General features: G+C 40.1%; 2 protein-coding genes across 11 annotated transcripts in view; both read right to left on the bottom strand.

The window, feature by feature from the left end:
• Positions 1–4,410: 4,410 nt before the first annotated feature.
• On the bottom strand, positions 4,411–14,693 carry il17c (interleukin 17c). The gene is made up of 3 exons (XM_085167453.1): positions 10,535–14,693; positions 10,165–10,400; positions 4,411–8,520 (listed from the first exon to the last, which is right to left on the bottom strand). The coding sequence occupies exons 1-3, from the start codon at positions 10,547–10,549 to the stop codon at positions 8,277–8,279; spliced, it is 495 nt and encodes a 164-aa protein (XP_085023579.1). The 5' UTR covers positions 10,550–14,693; the 3' UTR covers positions 4,411–8,276.
• Positions 14,694–18,935: 4,242 nt separating this feature from the next.
• zc3h18 (zinc finger CCCH-type containing 18) overlaps positions 18,936–20,382 on the bottom strand; it is a 47,749-nt gene continuing 46,302 nt past the window's right edge. For all 10 annotated transcript variants that reach the window (XM_085167396.1, XM_085167395.1, XM_085167394.1 and 7 more), the window contains exon 19: positions 18,936–20,327. In XM_085167396.1, coding sequence (XP_085023522.1) covers positions 20,117–20,327 — 211 coding nt within the window. In that variant the 3' untranslated portion in view covers positions 18,936–20,116. The remainder of the gene's footprint in view (positions 20,328–20,382) is intronic.

Genomic DNA, 20,382 nt, shown 5'->3' on the forward strand with positions numbered 1-20,382 from the left:
GATGAGTAGTTTTATGGACAAAACCCACCAGGTCATTCAGTGTTCCCTAAGTGCTAATGTATAAGAGATGTTGGTGTAGTATAACTGAAGTAATGTTGTTAAGTCCTTAAAGTCATATTCTTTTATTGTCATGACTGTATTTTAAGCTTCTTTTTTTTTTAAATTTTGTATGATATCTGATTTATATGGATTATGGTTGAAGTAAACTAAAACCTAAAATACTTAGTCAGTCATTTGTCTAATAGTAACTTAACATTATATAATTCACATATAAAACTATGAATTGTAATTTTAAATGGGTTAAAAGCATGTAGAATAGCATATGTAGGCAAGTATATTTCTCCTTTTTTTAAATCAAGAAGCAAAGACAAAAAGGAAAATAAAGAAACAGGGCAGGGTTCGGTGGTTGAATCATCCGTCCCCACCAATGCCAAAACCAAATCTACGCCCTTGAACACCAAGTAATAGGAAAGAGAAAACAAACGGTAATAAAATGTCATTCCAATACAGCACTTATTAATTGAAACGAAAACCAAAAACGAATAACAATTACATCCAATTAAAGAAGAAACCACCAGTTAAACTAAACTAACGAATAGACCAGAAACAGGGGGTATAGCGGAAGCTCAACACCAGTAAACCATGGAACAACATATATATTAATTCTTTGCATACAGTAACTATAATGCTAACATGTTAGGAAACACAAAATAATTGAACAATCCTACAAACAAATTGCAATCAAAGCTGAACTCTAATGTTGTGAACAACACAGAAACACACACAGCAACACGAACATAAATTAATGAATTAATAAACAAATAAACAACCAATAAATATTATAGGAGACAATGATACAAAACAAGAAACATTTCAAATCCCTAGAAAACCATTTCAAAAACATAACTTAACATAACCATTCTACCACTACTGTTCTTATGAAGTAATAGATAAAGGCTTGATTTAAATTTGCAGCAAAATGTGTCACATGTAACCCTTGGGAATGATGTCCATAAAATTTGAAGCAGAAATATTATTTCAGTGGATATAGGCGCCAATCACTTTTTGTCAGCTTGAAAATTACTATTATCGGTATTAATGTTCTTTTAAAAGTTATTCAGCAGTTCTAATGGACTGTTTGGGATATAATATGTAACATGTAGCCCTTCTGTATGATACCCAATAAGTTTGAAGCAGAAATATTGTTTCAGTGATAAGTTATAGGCGGCAATCACTTTTTGGCAGCTTGAAAATGACATATTATGGGTATTAATGTTCTTTTAAAAGTTCTTCAGAACAAGACCTCTGAGTGAAAAACTGGATTTCATCTGGAGGGGCTAGCTCAAATAACACCTTTGAGCGCAAATTCGATCACATCTTGGGGAAGTGCACTGCGGTCGTGAGTTCTCAGAACCTGCTCTTTGAGCAAAAAGAATGACAACATCACGGAACGTAAGTTTGAATAACATCATAGAAAGCTCACGGCTCTCCAACGGGAGATTGAGAGACCAGTGTTGGACTGTTAGAACAGCTTTGAAATTCATATGAGTTGTTCGCACTAAAGTTAAAAGCATCATCACTTCATGCGGAGACCCCTTTGGCGCCAGCTGCAGCCTCAAGGCTGGAGCTGAACAAAACACCCTGATAACGACTGTGTTTAGACTGTTCTCCCCATTCCATGCAAGGCCACCTGGGTTGGCTGGAAGACTGTTTACTTAGCCTGGCGGGGCGAAGGACACTGTCTCACCTGAACTCTGGACACACACACACACACACACACACACACACACACACACACACACACACACACACACATACACTGATATGCACACACTCATCCCCCCTCCCTTTCCAAACGCCTTCGATGCTTGTGCCCTACCGGGGAAGATGGCAGTCGACCGGACCAGCGCAGACATGCTGCAGGACCGGATGTTGCTTGTCTTGTGTTTCTATGGTGTATTGATAGTCATGTGCTTTTTGTGCTGAGGTGTTTTTTTTCTGTTATCAAACTGTTCTGCCACTAGGAGCTCAGTCTGAGTGGAGTTTTTTTTCTCCTCCTCTTACCTCATGTTATGTATTTTCGTTGTCTGTTTCCTATCAGCCTACCTTTCTGACATGTCTCCCCAATGGGATGTTTGTGTAAAGTTGGTCAGAAGGTTCCTTTGTAAGTGCGCATGCGCCATTAGCGTGCTGCCTGCTGTAACCCTAATTTCCTTCGGGATTAATAAAGTATTCTGATTCTGATTCTGATATTCAGCAGTTCTTGGAGAGTGTTTGGGATATAATATGTCACATGTAACCCTCCTGGATGATATCCAACAATTTTGAAGCAGAAACATTGTTTCAGTGACAAGATATAGGCGGCATTCACTTTCTGGCAGGTTGAAAATGACATGTTATCGGTATTAATGTTATTTTAAAAGTTATTTAGCAGTTCTGAGGGCCTGTTTGGGCTCCTGTGTGTCACATTTAACCCTTCTTGATGATACCCAACAGGTTTGAAGCAGAAATATTGTTTTAGTGACAAGTTATAGGCCACAATCACTTTTTGGCAGCTTGAAAATGGCATATTATCAGTGTTATTGTTCCTGTACAAGTTACTCAGCAGTTCTTGGAGACTGTTTGGGATATAATGTGACACATATAGCCCTTTTCGATGATACCCAACAAGTTTCAACCAGAAATATTGTTTCAGTGACAGGAAAAAGGCCACAATCACTTTTTGGCAGGTTGAAAATGACATATTATCGGTATTAATGTTATTTTAAAAGTTATTCAGCAGTTCTAAGGGACTGTTTGGGATATAATGTGTCACATTTAACCCTTCTGGATGATTTCCAACAAGTTTGAACCAGAAATATTGTTTCTGTCACGAGTTAGGTCAGAATCATTTTTTGGTAGCGCTAAAATGCCATGTTCTCAGCCGTTATTCTGAACAAACAAGAAAGAGTCATGGTGATACTGGCACAATAGGTCTTTATTGTTTTAACTACTATTCGACAGTCTTATAACAAATATGAACAACGAGAGTAGATATACTAAACCTGTAGGCATTAATTATTCCATCGTGATGCGTGTAGTCATTCGTGACTGTGCTACACACTGAAAGCAAAGGCTTTCAGTGTGTAGCATAACAAAGGCATAAATGTGTTTGGGTTTTTTCCCACGTTATATCAGTTGCACGGAAGTAGCTGTCAACGCAAGTAATCCGGGAGCTGCACCTTTAACTGCTCCCGCGGACCGCAATCACTTTTTAGCACAACACCTGTTGTAGCTTTTCAGCTCACAGCCCGACACACGCCAACACAACAGCATAGAGAGCACAGACGTTAAGGCGGCGTCCGCGGCGATATAAGGGTGGCGGCTCACAACAGTTTTTGTTTGCTGGATCATTTTAGTTCAGCTGGGTGTCTTTCCTTTTGTTATATTTCTTTAAGAGTTCAAAATGTGTTAATTACATAAATAAAATTTAATTTTCTCTGTAGCACTTCATGGATTTAAGTAACACACCTTAGTTGTTCACATAAAGCATAAAGGTAAAAAACAAAACAAAATACACAAAAAACAATATATACAGTGTTGTCTTCATTTTAGATGTCAAAAAGTATTTGCGGCTCCCAGTGTTTTCTTTTGCGTGGAAACTGGGTCCAAATGGCTCTTTGGGTGCTAAAGGTTGCTGACCCCTGCACTAGGCTCTATATCAGTATAAAGCGCCTTGAGACTACATCACTTTTGGCTAGACGTTGCATCTTACTCCTTTGGCAATCTTCAAAGCCACCTTCAGTTTCTTTTTGGTTTAGAGATGTGATGTCATTTCTTAAATTGCAAAAGATAGGCCCTGTGGCGAAGGGCAAATACAGAGAATTTTATCGTGTCTGGGGCCCCTTCATAAACTATTGCAAGTCATTAAACGCTCTACCAGCTGATTAATATCATATCTCTCCCCCCCCCCCCCCCCCCTTTTTTTTTTTTTTTTTGTGTGTGTGTTTTGGGGTTCGTTGTTTGTGTTTGTTTTGGGGTTCTTCTTAGGTTTTGTTTTGTTTGTTTGTTTTTTCAATTTTATTTAAACGTGTGTGTGGGTGTGCCTGTGTGTGTGTATTATCGTTAGAGATGGCACGATACCACTTGTTTATGTCCGATACCGATACCAACATTATAAATTTGGATATCTGCCGATACCGATATGAATCCGATATAGTGTGTTTTTTAATCAATAAAAATGTTTTTTTAATATCTTGCTGCATTTTGTATAAATTTATACTCGAGTTTAAATAAACAACACTAAAGCTATTCTGTTATACCTGTATGTAACGAATTTAACGAATCTCTGTTTTTCTCGCTTTCCCTCATCTATATGACAGTAATCACTGAATAAGATACTTATACATTATCTCTAAATATTTATTTGATTACACTTTGAATTCCAGTCTTTAAGCGATCTGATATTCAGATCAGATCAGATATTGGTCTTCACAATCCACAACAAAAAGAGGGTATTGCTTCCTTTTAAACATGCACGTGTAAGCGGTATCACAAACATTAATTCAGTAATTACAAATGACTGTGGTTCATTAAAAAAATCATGCTGGCACCTCGCAATGGCCAGAAGCAGCGGGTACGCCATCTGTCAGAAGTGGGCTGAAGCGTTTTGAGCCACGCTTTGGAGCAGTGTTTCGAAATCTTGTAAATTATAAATTATACAACTGCGGTTATTGTACCCGACACTAAAACTCAATGAAATATGGTACATAACCAGATTCGTACTCTGGATGGCATTACCTTGGCTTCCAGTAGCACTGTGAGGAACCTTTTTCGAATTTTCGATATTTCTTTCAATGCACATACTAAACAAATATGTAGGACTGCTTTCTTCCATTTACGCAACATCTCTAAAATTAGAAATATCCTGTCTCAGAGTGATGCTGAAAAACTAGTTCATGCATTTATTCCTTCTTGGCTGGACTCCTGAAATTCATTATTATCAGGATGTCCTAAAAACTCCCTGAAAAGCCTTCAGTTGATCCAAAATGCTGCAGCAAGAGTCCTGACAGGAAAGAGAGATTTCTCCTGTACTGGCTTCCCTTCATTGGCTCCCTGTTAAATCCAGAACTGGATTCTGAATTCTTGCTCCTCACATACGTCTTGAACAATCAGGCCCCATGTTATCTTAATGAACTTATTGTACCGTATCACCCCATTAGAGCACTTTGCTCTCAGATTGTGGGGTTATTGTTGTTCCTAGATTATTTAAAAGTGCAATGGGAGGCGAAGCTTTCAGGCCCCTCTTCTATGAAAACAGTCCCCTGTTTAGATTCAGGATGCAGACACCGTCTCTACTTTTAAGCTTTAAGAGCCTTAAAATTTTCCTTTTTGATTAAGCTTATAGTTAGGGCTGGATCAGGTAAGCATAAATCCTCCCTTATTTAAGATGCTATAGATTTAGGCTGCTGGGAGCTTAGAAGTAGAATGGGAGGGAGAGCCTTCAGTTTTCAGGCCTTTCTGCTGGCGGCTACTTCCTGTCAAATCAGAGTTATTCCTTCCTACTGTTGCCATTGTGCTTGCTCATAGGGGGTCATATTGGGTAGTTAGTTGTATGTATTATTACTGAGTCTACCTTTCAATATATAGCATCTTGATGGGACTGCTGTTCTGATTTGGCACTGTAGATAAAATTGAACTGAAACATCTGTGCTTCGGAAGCTTGATGCAGTCTCGAAACATTAGTTTCGAGCTTCCCATCCCTACTTTTAACTTCTTTTTTCCCCCATATTGTCCACTTTAGATATTGTGTTAGTGATTTTAACCCTGGTCCTGCTGTTATCATTGGGGTTTTCTGGTAACAGCCGGCGGGTTTATGAAGTTTTGTGGTGGAAACTGGTGTGGTAGTGGAATTGTGTGTAGTCTGTCTGGTTGATTCCCAACTGAATTCATAGTAGAACCAGTGGACACGTTTCTTTGTTAATTGAGTTACATTTTTTAAATACTCAATAAAGTTGCTTGTAGCAGCAGTTGAAATGGGCATTTCCCGACTGCAGTGTTTGTCTTAACATTAAAAAGACTGACCACCTCTCTGCAGGGCAGGTAGTGTTGTCAGTACCAAAAGCTGAAAGGTCACAGTCTCATGCAACAGCTCCTGATAGAGTGGTCTATACTGATATTTTAATATTTAGATTCAAAGTGATGCAGAAGAATGTTCTGTTTTACTATGTTGTACCTTACCTTCTGCATTGGTTCAGATCATAAAAGGCTTTTCTAAGTAGGAGAGTAAGAGTTCCTCATCTATTTCTCTTACCTATGGTGTGCCACATTTGGTTCTTCTTATTTCTATTATGTCTGCTCCCTCTTCTGCATATTCTGAGCACATTTAAGGACATTTAATATCACTGCTATGCAGATGAAATTCAAATATACATCTCTTTTTAACCCCAAGATGTTTCTAAGCTGCTGATCCAAAATAAGTTCTTAGACTCTCTTCAAAGTTGGATGGCTGACAATTTCCTGCAACTTAATGAAGAAAAAACAGAAGTTCCTGTGTGTGCCCTGACAGATTTCTGCCAAAGGTAGCTCCTTTGTCCCCTTACAACATTTGGTAAATCATCTATCAGGAACCTTAGAATTTTGACTCTTTGATCATTCTTGATGTTCATGTGTAATCTCTAGTTTGCTCTTTCTGTTTTCACTTGCCAAGTTAAGTCCCATTGTGTCACGCTCTGAACCTGAGATTATTATTGATGCATTTTTTCATCATGTGTAGATTATTGAAATTCATTGTTCACTTGTCTAAGCAGAAACTCCTTGGAACACCTGCAGGTTGTTCAGTGTGAGGGTCCATGCAGCCAAGGCACAGAGGACACAGGAAAAAAGGGTTTTCTTTCTTTTAACCCTCAAAAAAGTTCAAAAGACAAAATTCAAAAACACAACTAGCAGGCCCATAAAAGAGGTCAACTAAATAGAACTCTACAAAAAGTAATTTCCAGAAACTTAAAGAAACAAATTGGACACAACTTAACTCACAAACTGACCTAATTACAAAGACACAAGAGGGTAGCTTTTATGGTGGTTTGGCCCAACCATTTAAAATGATTAATGAATTATAGTAATGAAGAAAACTGCAAACTAAACTAATAAAGTGAACAAATGGACTGATTTACCCATGTGTGGCTGATGCCATCACATTCAGAACACTACTGTGAGGCTTCTGGCTTATTGTTCTAAGTACTTTCATACCACACCATTGCTGACCCAGCTCCACACTGAATTCTGGGTCCATTTTAAGATTCTGTTTTTGACTTACGGAGCTCCTCCATACATTCCCAGCAGCTCCTTGAAGTCATGTGATCAGGGACTACTTGTTTTGAATAATACGAGACTGAAAACTGGAGCTTTGCCACAGTGTCCCCCAGACTCTGGAACCCCTCGCTCCGAGCTTAAGCTCTGTGGACTCAGTAGTCTCTTTCAAGAGGCAGGTAAAAATGCACCTTTTTAGACTTACATTTGGAAACTTTTTAACAATTTTTAAAATTAAGTTCTATAGTTTTTTGGGGGTTTTTTTATTGTGAAGCACGTGGTGGCTATAGGACTATAAGTGGAAATTCCAACATTAGAATAAATACTAGAGATGTGTTGACAATAGTAAACATGTTTTACATATTCAAATCACTGAAACCTACTGACACTGGGTATTTTGGAAGATTGTGTGGTTGTTTTACACGATCCAGTAACAGAAACACATACTCATTTTTTTTTTGAAATGCAGACATTTTCTTTATTTTGCTTCAAAGAAGCTAAACTTAAAGTCTTCACTAGACTTATATAGTCCCACTAGGACAAAACCTTGAGCATAAATAAATACAAAGTAGAGTAGCAGACCAAATAAATAGATCATTCTTCAAATACCATTAACAGTTCAATTGTTATGTAACAAAACTATATAATAGCTTTTTTCAATGAGAAGGTCATCAATATGAATTAAATCAAGTAATAAAATACCCAGATTACATTTACTGCACTATGCAGGAGTCTGTAAACAAAACTAAGAGAGCAAACATCTACAAAACATATTATTGATAAATAAACAGTAAATAGCTAAGTGTATAAATAGGTTTGTGTGACTTTTGAAGCCGCATTAAATATTCCCAGCGATGTTCCTTCTAAGTCACAGCCTGCTCACTATGAGCATGCTGCAGGACTTCACACCGCTGATTAGACTTGGTGCATTTCATGAACTTCATGCATTTTATGCGTGTCATGTGATAGCAGGTCTGGATGGTTCTCCCCTAGGAGCTCTGGGGTCTGACACAGGTACACCCCACAGCTACTTCCACATTCACTGGCCTCAGACGGTAAGTCTTCTTATCGTCACAAAGCTCCTTTTTGAGAAACACTCTGTTCTGAACGATGGGAACTGAGTTGTAGTCATAATCCTCAATCATTTTATTGTCTTTGAGCTGGATGCATCCTGAACACAGGCACTGAGCACCAACATATGTCGAAGGAAAGTGATCTTCCTTGATGTGAGTTCTGTTAAAAACAAAAGAGGACTCGGTGAGCTACAGTTTATTCAGACATGTGGAGCGTGTGGTTCTATATGTCAGTAACAGCAGATGGTCTTAGTAAATACAAAAGCCCCGTCCAAAATGTTAGGAAAGCAATCCTAAGAACAGGGCACATTCATCCTGTGCTATTTTCTTTCTTTTCTTTTCTTTTCTTAAAACAAAACAAACAAACAAACATCAAGCTGTCAACAAAATTTAATCAAACCATTCACCACAAGATGGCAGCGTTTGGCTTGAAGGTTTTAGCGTCATTTGAGTCAGAATTATACTATTTTGTTCTTTTGAAGTGACTTTTTTTTTTTATCGTTACCTGAAGAGACAACTCGTAAATCTCATTTATCTATCTGTTTTCTGTTCTCTCCAGTTATGGTTAATAAAGAGACACAGGATGCAGTCATTCCCGGTGTTGTGCCAAAGTAGGTATCCCCGACAAAATTTGTTTCCCCTGTGCTGGGAGCACCAAGAAGTACTGATTTTTCATTTTGTGAAAAAGTGAAAAATTAGTATCGTTACATTACCATTCAGTTTGAGGGTTACAACAGAAAATTATATATTTATTGCTCACGGGTATCAGATGGGATTATTTTTAACAAACCATTAACGTTTTGGCTGATAACTATTTTTATATTTTTATTCTCCTGTAACTTTACTATATAAAGAGCTAAATCCTCCAAAGTTTCAGGAGTAATGCGTCATAATAAGAAGTGTTTGTGAACGACAAATCAGCAATGTGGGATACTGTTTGTCCGTGATTTACACAGGGGAGACAAATTGTGGCAGGATCAGCCTGATATTATTTGTATCCCACTATAACTTCGTTGTATAAAGAGCTAACATCTCAAAAATGTCAGGAGTAGTTAGTCATTATAAGAAGTGTTTGTAAACTAAAAATCAACAATGTGGGATACTGTTTGTCCGTGATTTGGACAGTCCAGCGTGTGCTCCCGACGCAGGGGAAACTAATTCTGTCGGGGATACCTACTTTGGCACAACACCGGCAGCTATGTACCAAGAGAGCTTCAGTCACAGTAGGTGACGCAAGCATTGGATGAATCGGGGAAAATCCCTGGTTCATCCAATGCTTGCGTCACTTGCGCTGGAAGGACCAGCGCCAATTATCACTCAAGGCGCGCAAATAAGCTCGACTGTGCGCTGATTATGGCTTTATTTTACCGTGTAGCCGTGCGATCCCTGAGTTATTTATTCTCTTATCTGTTTAGCTATTATGTCTCTTTCAACATTCAAAACAAGAAGTTCTAGTTTCTAACTGCTGTTCATTTATATTTGCGCGCAGTAGACCGGTTTGTAATTAGCTGTTGTTAAGGATTTTACTACGTCATAAAAATGAAAATTGAGCTTCTAGTTTGCGCCTCACTCTGTGTAAAGGTTTGACTCAAGTCTAACGTGACAAAGACCCCAAACAAAATGTAAAGATGGAATTTTTGTAAAATCTCTTGACACTTTGTTATCTTTCGGGAACTTCTCTCACCCGCTGTTTGTGCGAGGTTATGAAGACTTTTATATCCTTTAAAACGTCATTTGATTCATATGCTGCATGTTAAATACTGAATAACATCGGGATTTAAAATGTGCTCAGGCTGCTGCTTACACGAATCTCCAGGGGGACAGTGACCTGTCTCGCTGCTCATCTGACAGCGGCGTCTTGTAAAGTTCCAGGGGACAAGAGTAAGATGAGCTGCGAGCCGTTGTCCGCGGAGCCTCTGTGGGCCGCAGGTAGTGCGTCCTCAGCTTCCTGTCCGCCGCTGCCTGTAGCTCCTGGTCGTTATAGCACCGGAACATCTTGGACGACCACATGGGCACGATGAACAGTACGAAGATGAGAACCTGGGGAGACGCAGGCAAACCATGTCATTTCATTCATACAGATGTGAAAAAAAGCAGTAGTCTGGAGTTGAAAGCAGAAGCAAAGGGAAACAGTGATGGAGGTAGCAGAGGCAGATGTCCCGTATTTGACTCACCGGTTTCAAATCCATCCTCCGACTCTGAGCTCTGTCTGACTCTTTCCAAGATTAACCGGTCGGTTCATGACATCCAGTCATTCATCTCTTATTTATGTATACAAAAGATGGGGGCGTGGGAGGGGAGGGGGGGGGGGGTGCTTTAACTTCCTTGTTTCCGGCAGTGAAGCAGCTGTAGCGCTGGCAGTAGGTGAGGACTACTGTCATAGAGAACACAGACCTGGAATTTCTTCTCTCTCTCTCTCTCTCTCTCTCTCTCTCACTCACTCACACACACACACACACACAGAGTGACAACTGAATCACCTGTGTGGTGCCTGTTTTCACACCTTCTATTTAATGTTATAACAGTAAACATTAGAGAAACACAAACTAATCTTTCGAGCAGTTGTGTCCTACTATCAGATTACTGTCGAAACAAATAAATGTTATAAATATTTATAGAAGATCTTGGTGAAAAATATCAACAAACATGTTGTCACTCAAATGCATCTATAAACATGTTTATACCTGCGCAGGGAGAGAGACTCTGACCGGAACTGTACAAAGAAAAATCATCCCAGTTCCTGTGATGGTTGGGTGTAGTTAGGTTTTAAAGACATTGTAAATTACTCAATAGAGTTATTCACTTATACATTTTTAATTTCAGAAATTCACGTCCACACACTAGGGGGCACTACAGGGATTAAACAAGTGGGTCAATCCTACATTCCCGTGGGGTTATCCACACCAACTCCCGTGGCGATAAGTTGTAACTTTTACTAAAGTTAATGCGACTTTATAAAATCTCAGAGCTACAGTAGACACAGTGGACATTTGTGTGATTCCCTAAAGCTTAACCAGTAGCTTAATTTTTACATGGGACTGAAACGTGTTTTTACTCTAACAAAGTCTAAATGATAATTTACAACTAAATTCTTCCTAAAGCTTTAGAATGATAAATTAAAAATCCCCTACCGTAATGAAGAATCTTTATTTTTCTCCAATTATTAGCAAAAATAATAGAAAAGAAACAAATGAAGAAAGTTGACTCTTGCTATAGCTTTTAAGATAAAAACCCTAAACACACACTGCTGATCCAAAGTGCTGTAGTGAAGTGTCAGGCTACGATGCTCTGCCAGAGCAGCTTCTAGTACTGATTCCAAGTCTGACTCTACTGAAGGGATGAACACTATGTTTCAAAAGACATTTCCTCATGTGGGCTTTTGATGATGCTGCTGGAGAGGACTTTCTAATTTGTCATAGCTGGGCTGAGATCTGGTTGTTGTCATCACCTTTTGTATGCTATGGATGTGTGCAGTGTCATCCTGGAAGAGAACACTCGCATCAGGACATACAGATGAGGAAAAACCTGTTAGCCCACATCTGAAATTCAAAGTTTTTGTCAAAAAGTCTTTTAATTTTATTTAATTAATTTTTTTTGTTTTTGTTTTTTAACAGAGCAAGGGGTTTTCAACACAGAATTTCTAAACATAGCAGTTTTCTTTAGAAAGCATAAATTACTCAGTTTCATACTCTTATTAAGCCAAAGCACAAACCACTGCTGTGCAGTGAAATTCTTTAACTTCGTAACGTCCAAAGCTTCTAAAATCAAGTGAACACGCTTTGCTTCTTGACAAGGGGAACCACCCCAGTCTACCAATCCAGAGGCCCTGTCCCTGACTGTTGCAGTCAGTGTTGCAGAGGTGCGTCAGCCATGACAGCCCCACAGCATCTAGAGCCGGGTGAATCTCATCCATCCCAGAAGCCCTGCCACCATGGAGTTGTTTAACTGTCTCTGTGACCTCACCTCCATTGATGGACAAATCATTCCTTTCACTGCCTGATATAGTTGGGCGAGTGGTTGAAGGAATAATATCTGGAATGACAGAATAGTCCCACCCCCAATATACACAGTGTAGAGAGGAAGCTGCTTTTTCTCCTGAATTGTCTAAAGGCTTACCAGAACCACTTTGAGCCCTGCTCAATTGCTTCACCATATTTGTCGCATTCTGCTTGGCCTGCCAGTAGCTTCCAGCTGCCTCTAGAGTCCCACAAACTAGCCATGCTTGATGGAACTCCTCCTGAAGCTTAGCAGCTCCTTTCACCTCCATTTGGTTTGAGGATTACTGTCATGACAAGCACTAGCCGCTTTGGAGACACGACTCAGCACAGACCCACCAGCAATGGAGATGCAGAACATGGTCCATTCAGATTCACTGTCCCTAATTTTCCTCCCTTGTCCTGCGTCTCAGGGATTCTGACAGTTAGTATGATTTATGATGATTCATTTACATTAGCATATTACAATGCTGCAATCAGGACTTTGTACGGCACAATAATTAAACACTTTGATCAGTTATTAAATAATTTTTTAACAAGAACTTAGAAGTGAGCAACATAATGTTTAATGATCCACATTTCACTGTTTACTACTCTTTGCATCTGGGGATTTTATATTGTTCTGACTCTGTGAGTTTTTATGCTTAAATTATTTTTTGCTAATTTGAAGTCTCTGATCACCATGTTGCTTTTTCCTTTGTAAATGCTCCTTAAAGATTGGTATTTTGTCTGTCGCCGTGTTGGGTAACCAGGAGTGGTAACACTAGCAACCTTGGTTAGCAAGCGGCATTCATAAAATATGCTGGTACAACACCTAGACAGACATACTAAGTGCTGAGCAATCTTCTTGTAGTGTCTGTACTGCACAGCAAGACATATCATTTGTCAGATAATTCCATTGACAAGTAGAAGTGGTCATGCTCATGCTATAAAATTGGGTATTTAACACAGGAGTCTATGGAAATCAACTTATTTTTTGAGAGTAATTTAAGTTTATGCCACCTCCAAACTGACTTCAATTACTAGTCCCAGAGGTTGACACATGCACCTACCCTTTAAGCTTCAGTACTAAACTCTGTCTAATTATTCTTAGTAACATAAAGAAGAAGGCTTCCTGGAGCTGTCACTGTTTGGACCTCTAATAAATAAGGCTCTATCCAATCACAACCAACAATGAAAGCTCCTACATTCTCCTGTGGATTATGCTGATGTACTTTCGATTTCCACAGTTCCTATTTGCCTCAGCACAAACACTATCAATGATGTCTCCTTGTTTTTCAGGAAACGTGCAATAAATGTAAGAAAGCACCTGCCAGCCTAACCACAGTGTCCAGAGAGCACATGGTACCATGCCGTTATGTCCATGTAGATTCCACTGTTCCCCTTTTTTCCCTCAAGGACATTCAGTGTTTTCAAACAAACCCCTTTCCAACACATGAATTATAAAACAAAACAAAAAAACAACAACAAACAAACAAAAAAAAAAACCCCTCCATTTAAACTTCCCATTAAAAGATGTAAATATAACAAGTCATTATATCTTGGCATGAATGAGTGTCAACAAGAAAATGGGAAACTATCACTGCCCTGCCCCATAAAAGTAAGTGTGAAGTATCTTCAGTGAATATTTTTGCTCGCATCTTAGCATCATCTCCTTCTCATATTTCCTCATATACTCTTATGACATGTCATGAATGCTACTGTAATAATTGTTATTATTACCTAAATAGTAAAGACAGTAGAACAAGAAAAAAAGTATTCACCTTCACCTTCTCCAGCTGACGTTGTTGCTCATGTTGTCAGATTTGGCGCGAGTCACTGAGTTATTTTACATGCAAGTCGCATTTTGTCTTTTGATGTTGTTTCTGTCCTGTTCAGTTTCTGCCATAGATGAAAAGTATGAAGACATGGATGATGTATATTAGCAGTAATATTGAGTACAGCATGAAAATAAAAAAAGTGTAGTTTCATGTTCAGTTTAAAGAGATTTAACAAAGACTCCAAATGGCTTAAAAAAAAGATGTGTGTGGTTTTGTTTTGTTTTTTTAAATTAACTATATCTACTCTACAGGAGTACTCAAAATTTGTTGTTTTTTGCCTGGGAATCTTACTGTCACAGTGTCTGACCGCATTGGGGCATTTTGTCGATATGCTGGTTCATTTATCAACAGAGGGGAATGTCCTCTTATCTGCACAAGTGTTTCAGGGGCATTTGCAGGTAACTTTCCAATGGTCATTCTACTTAGAGGCCACTCAACATCCCACATAGCAAGCAGGTCTGGCCCGGATCTGGTATCAAGCCGGCACTGTTGGCTGACTTCTGGCATGATAAGACATATGTCATAGATGGCACTGTCTATGTGATGGCATGCCACATCTGGCTCGATTGTGGTTCGGTTTATGTGGCCCAGTCTCATAGAAAATAGGTCTGGCCCGGATCTGGCATCAAGCTGACACTTCTGACTGACTGGTGTCATGGCAGGGTGTATGTCAACCAGATGTGGGGCAGGTCTGGCAATGACGGCACTATTTATGTTCCTATTTTAGTTAGAAGACCCAAATGTCATGTTGCAATACTATACTGCTATAGTAGCCAACGTTTCAAATGCAGGTTTGACAGGTTTGTGAGTGTACACTTTATCCAAAACCTAGTTAGGGTTTACTTATGTTTACCACTGTGTGGCTGTAGCTCAGGAGGTAGAGCAGGTCACCTACTGATCTGGAGGTTAGTGGTTCGATCCCTGGCTCCTCCAGTCTGCATGTCAAGTGTATGAATGTAGTTAGGAAGCACCCAGTTAAGAGTAAGTGTGTGATTGGTGACTGTGGCATATTGTATAGAGTACTTTAAGTGGGAGACTAGAAAAGCGCTATATAAGATTAAGTCCATTCACTGTCTGAACAGTTTCATTATGTTACTCTTGCATGTTCCGACACATGTTGTTATTACACGGCTTGATTAAGGTACACATTAGGATGACATCTTGGGCCAGCACAGGACCACCAGTGTGTCTACAACTGGCCCGTGGCTGCACACAACTTACACGTGGCCCGCATACCGCAAAGAATGACGGCCCTTTGGTGGCCCAGATCAAGTTTGCCAGAGGTAATCCACACATGGGCCAGCACAGGACCACCAGTGTCTATGCAACTGGCCTTGTGCTGGGCCACCTCTGGCAAACCAGATCTGGGCCACCCAAGGGCCGTCATTCTTTGCGGTATGTGGGCTATGTGTAAGCACATTGTTTGGGACAGATCCAGGCCATACCAATTTTGCTATGTGGGATTGAAAAGCTTTTGCAGATGCAAACGTGAATGTCTCTAGACATCTGCAAATCACAAAGAGCCAAAGAGACTTCACTACTAGTGTCTAGTGACTTCACTAGAGTTGGCTGTTTCACCGACTTAATAATCCTGTCTGCACCCATTTAAGTTAATGTTATAAATGCAGGCCTATATAGCCAACCTTGCTGCATAGTTTGGCCATGCACACTATTATTACTGCAAACATTAAAACATCTCAGCTGGCAGGCACCCAGATCTTAATGTAAATGTTTGAAGTTCATTATGTTTTCAGTTTTACAACAATTCATTATATATAATTTGCTACCAGTTCTAAACATATTATTGCTATTGTGAATTTTTAATTGACGATGGTTAGTATGTAAAACAATGAAGAATTAATTGTAGACTTTAGTAATGACTTAAAACTTGACAAAAGACTTTGGGGTCTTAACTTGGGACTCATAAGTCATGATTTGAGAGTTAATATCTTGATTTGGGACTTGATCACCTTAACTTGTGTCCTCTACTACAATGCATGACATCACCCTTCAGACAAACTTCAAAGAAGTATAACAGGAATAGCGACTCTTCTGTGGTGTTGGCAGCAGTCCATGTCCAAAAACAATATAATATTTGCATAACAGAGCTGCAGCCAAGGAGACTCACAGGTTAATATGGACATCCATCAGCCTAAATCCTTAAATTCAATGACAAGTCATAACCATGTTGGAAGCATCACTTACCTGTTGGCAGATTTGTTTGTTTATTGTGGTCTGGTATTTCCCCTAAACTATGTGCTCTGGGTGCTCAAAGTAGTTCCTTTTTATGACTTCCTCCAGGATTATTTCTTGAGTCTGTAGGCAACTTTTCCCCATGACTGCAAAGTTGATGTGGTTAATTTTTCTAAAATTTCTCCAAAAGTGCAATAAAAGTGTTTCCACTACATGCCAAATGGGGTGTTCGATGTTAGAGAGTTGTTTATTCAGTTATGTCGACGTTATGGAAAACTAAACAAATTTTTTGGTTCAGATACAGGTCACATGTTTGGAAGAGGAATTCCTTAATGCAAAACACTTCATGCATCCAGAAAATACCCCACATAGATCACATAGCTTTGAATATATCTATCTATCCATCCACACACACACGCACGAGGTACAACACACCTATCTATCTATGGATATATAGATATATAGATATATATCTATATATATCTATATATATATCTAGGACTTAAGGGTCCTGCGCAATCCGGTGCAGTATCTTTGCTGTTCCTAGGACTGCGCTCTTCTGGACAGAGATCTCGAATGTTGTTCCTGGGATCTGCTGGAGCCACTCGCCTAGCTTGGGAGTAACCACACCAACTGCTTCGATTCCCACTGGGGCCACTGTTACCTTCACCCCTCACATCATCTCAAGCTATTGGTACTTCTCTAGCTTCTCGTGTTTCTTCTTCCTGATGTTGCTGTTATTTGGTATCGCTACATCTATCACTACACTGGGATGTCGTGCTTGGAGAAAACTCCTGAGTTGAACTCAGGAGAGTTTTCTCCAAGCACGACAAACTCCAAGACAAACAGCCACTTCACAAGCGCATGGCACAACATAGAAGAGCCACCTCCACGGGACAAGACAAAGGTCACTCTTTCAAGGATGCCAATGTTCACATTTTGGACAGAGAGGACAGATGGTTTGAAAGAGGAGTGAAAGAAGCCATTTATGTCCACTGTGAGCGACCATCTTTGAACAGAGGCGGTGGTTTACCACACCAACTGTCTGCCATCTATAATCCAGTTTTGAGATCCCTTCCCAGACACCTTAACGCCCACTCACATCCTGGGCCATCTGACCTCAGGAAATCACATGATAGGGTGGGGCCAGGTTTCAAAATGAGCTCATCCGAAATCCTGGCTGACTGTGACCCACACCCGTTTTCACACCTTGGCTCATGTGATTAGGTAGAGGATCATCAGGGGGTCCTTTTGTCCCTCTGTGGGGGGAAACTCCCACTAGGTTTAAATCTGGGACTCTTCACCATTTGACCTTAGAACTGAAGAAGCTTCTCGGATGAGAGGTGAAACGTCTTCAAGCAACTTAAAGAAGTCCAGACGCTTTTCTCTCCAAGCTCCTTAGACTACGATGACCTGGATGACTGAGAACCTTCACAGACATATGGTGTACTACCCGTTAATGCAGTACACCATAGTGTTTGCATCTATCCAAAAGATCGACATAGCCAATGTGACATCACCCACTGGTTGTTGCACGACTGGCCACTGGCGAAGTTTAGACTTCGATCACTAGGCTCACTTTTCAGCCTTCAGTTAATCCAAAATGCTGCAGCAAGAGTACTGACAGGGACTAGAAAGAGAGAGCATATTTCTCCTGTTTTGGCTTCCCTTCATTGGCTTCCTGTTAAATCCAGAATTGAATTCAAAATCCTGCTCCTCACATACAAGGTCTTAAATAATCAGGCCCCATCTTATCTTAATGACCTTGTAGTACCATATCACCCTATTAGAGCACTTCGCTCCCGCTCTGCAGGCCTACTTGTTGTTCCTAGAGTATTTAAAAGTAGAATGGGAGGGAGAGCCTTCAGTTTTCAGGCCCCTCTTCTGTGGAACCAGCTTCCAGTTTGGATTCAGGAGACAGACACTATCTCTACTTTTAAGATTAGGCTTAAAACCTTCCTTTTTGCTAAAGCATATAGTTAGGGCTGGACCAGGTGACCCTAAATCCTCCCTTAGTTATGCTGCAATAGATGTAGGCTGCCGGGGGATTCCCATGATGCATTGAGTTTTTCCTTTCCAGTCACCTTTCTCACTCACTATGTATTAACAGACCTCTCTGTATTGAATCGTATCTGTTATTAATCTCTGTCTCTCTTCCACAGCATGTCTTTATCCTGTCTTCCTTCTCTCACCCCAACCGGTCGCAGCAGATGGCCGCCCCTCCCTGAGCCTGGTTCTGCCGGAGGTTTCTTCCTGTTAAAAGGGAGTTTTTCCTTCCCACTGTCGCCAAAGTGCTTGCTCATAGGGGGTCATATGATTGTTGGGCTTTTCTCTGTATCTATGAAGCGCCTTGAGGCAACATTTGTTGTGATTTGGCACTATATAAATAAAATTGAATTGAATTGAATTTTCCTCCAGCACCAGATTTTTCTCCTTGTAGAACTGGTAGTTGCTGAGAAATTGCAGTCAGGACCGCAGTGGTGACTGACACTGCCCTGTCAAAAGCAAAACTATGATAAGATCAGGTATGACCTCACTGTGACCTTAGAAGCAATGCAACGGCTTAACAAAGAAAGCGATAGTGACTTTATTAGAGACGGCAGATGGGAATTTCTCAACACTCAATTGTGATGGTTCAATGCTGTGAATAGATTCATGATAATGCGCTAGCTTAAAAAAACATGGACGTTCTTAACAAACATCTGTATGCTGTTTAAACTGAACAATGCCCCTTTGAAATTATTATACATTACTGTGGATCTGTACAAATTTTCTTTTTTCAACAGTTGACAGCACACAAAGGAACTAGTCTTATCAAAATAGTTTATTTAGAGGCTTTTCTCACAAAAGCAAGACATACGTTGTCTCTAAATGTTCCCATTCCACCTCAGACTCCTTCAACAAAAAATGTGACAGAAAACATTGTTTTATCACTTAAGAGCTAAGAAAAACAAAACGTTGGAATTTTTTAAAAAGCAGTACTTCACATCAATGTGGTTTATAATGATATGCTTGAAAGGTTCTGAGCTGTGAAAATGACCACTATCCTAAAACACAGTAAGGAGGCGAGGCATTGGTTAAAGAGGGAGCTGGGCCGAGTATGGATGCTTGTGAACTTGGAGATTTGTACAAAGAAACGCTCTGAGGTCCTGTGGGCTGTTGGTACCCTGTAGAGCTGAGCCAACAGTCACACCACTGCACATACAGGAAAAAGGAGAAAAAAATGCAAGAATAAGACAGTAAAAGAGACAGAAACGGCTCAGTGTTCATAGATCTATTATTCATCACACCATGAGGAAAATGCTTCCATTCTAGTGAGGGAACAAAGTGAGCAGCAGGTAAACACAGTACCCCTTTACTATCCTGTCTCTGCATTATGAAGTCTAAACATATTGCACTCCATTCCTGAGACGTCCCTTTCCTTGCCAAATGCCCAGATGACCTCTTCTATTTGTGAGGTAATATGTGGCTGAGACATTAAAAGGATTTTAACGGGAGCAAACTCGGGAACATGGAAGTGATCAATGTTCGAAAAATGAAGCAGAGCCCATCAAGCCCAAGGTGGTTTTTGTGGCAATTACTTCCTGTTCACTCACACAACAGCCTTTATAACCAAACCATACAACATTTTTACATGTCCATTGGAGATTTGAGAAAAAACAAAACAAAAAACAGTCCACCCTGTGACCCTCATGGTTGCCCAGGCAGACTTTGCATGTGGATGAACAGGTTAGGGCTGTGCTGCCATTTATTTGGCAGGAATCTTTGCTCGTTTACGGGCGATGGCATCTTCCACAGCCTTCAGCTGTTTCAGAAGCTCCTCGCGCCGGGACAACGTGTTGCTGGGTTTGCTAGATCCCAATCCGGCACCCGATGCTGGACTCGGTGTGACCAGCTTGGCCGATGGAGCTGCTGGGCTTTTCCCAGATGATTTGGGAGGTGGAGACAGAGGACGTTTTCTAAGAAGACAGACAGAGTTAAGTGTTATAATTACCAGCCAAGTGCAGATGGGTA

This window comes from Neolamprologus multifasciatus, chromosome 7 (genome assembly GCF_963576455.1).
Source record: "Neolamprologus multifasciatus chromosome 7, fNeoMul1.2, whole genome shotgun sequence".
Taxonomy (NCBI): Eukaryota; Metazoa; Chordata; class Actinopteri; order Cichliformes; family Cichlidae; genus Neolamprologus; species Neolamprologus multifasciatus.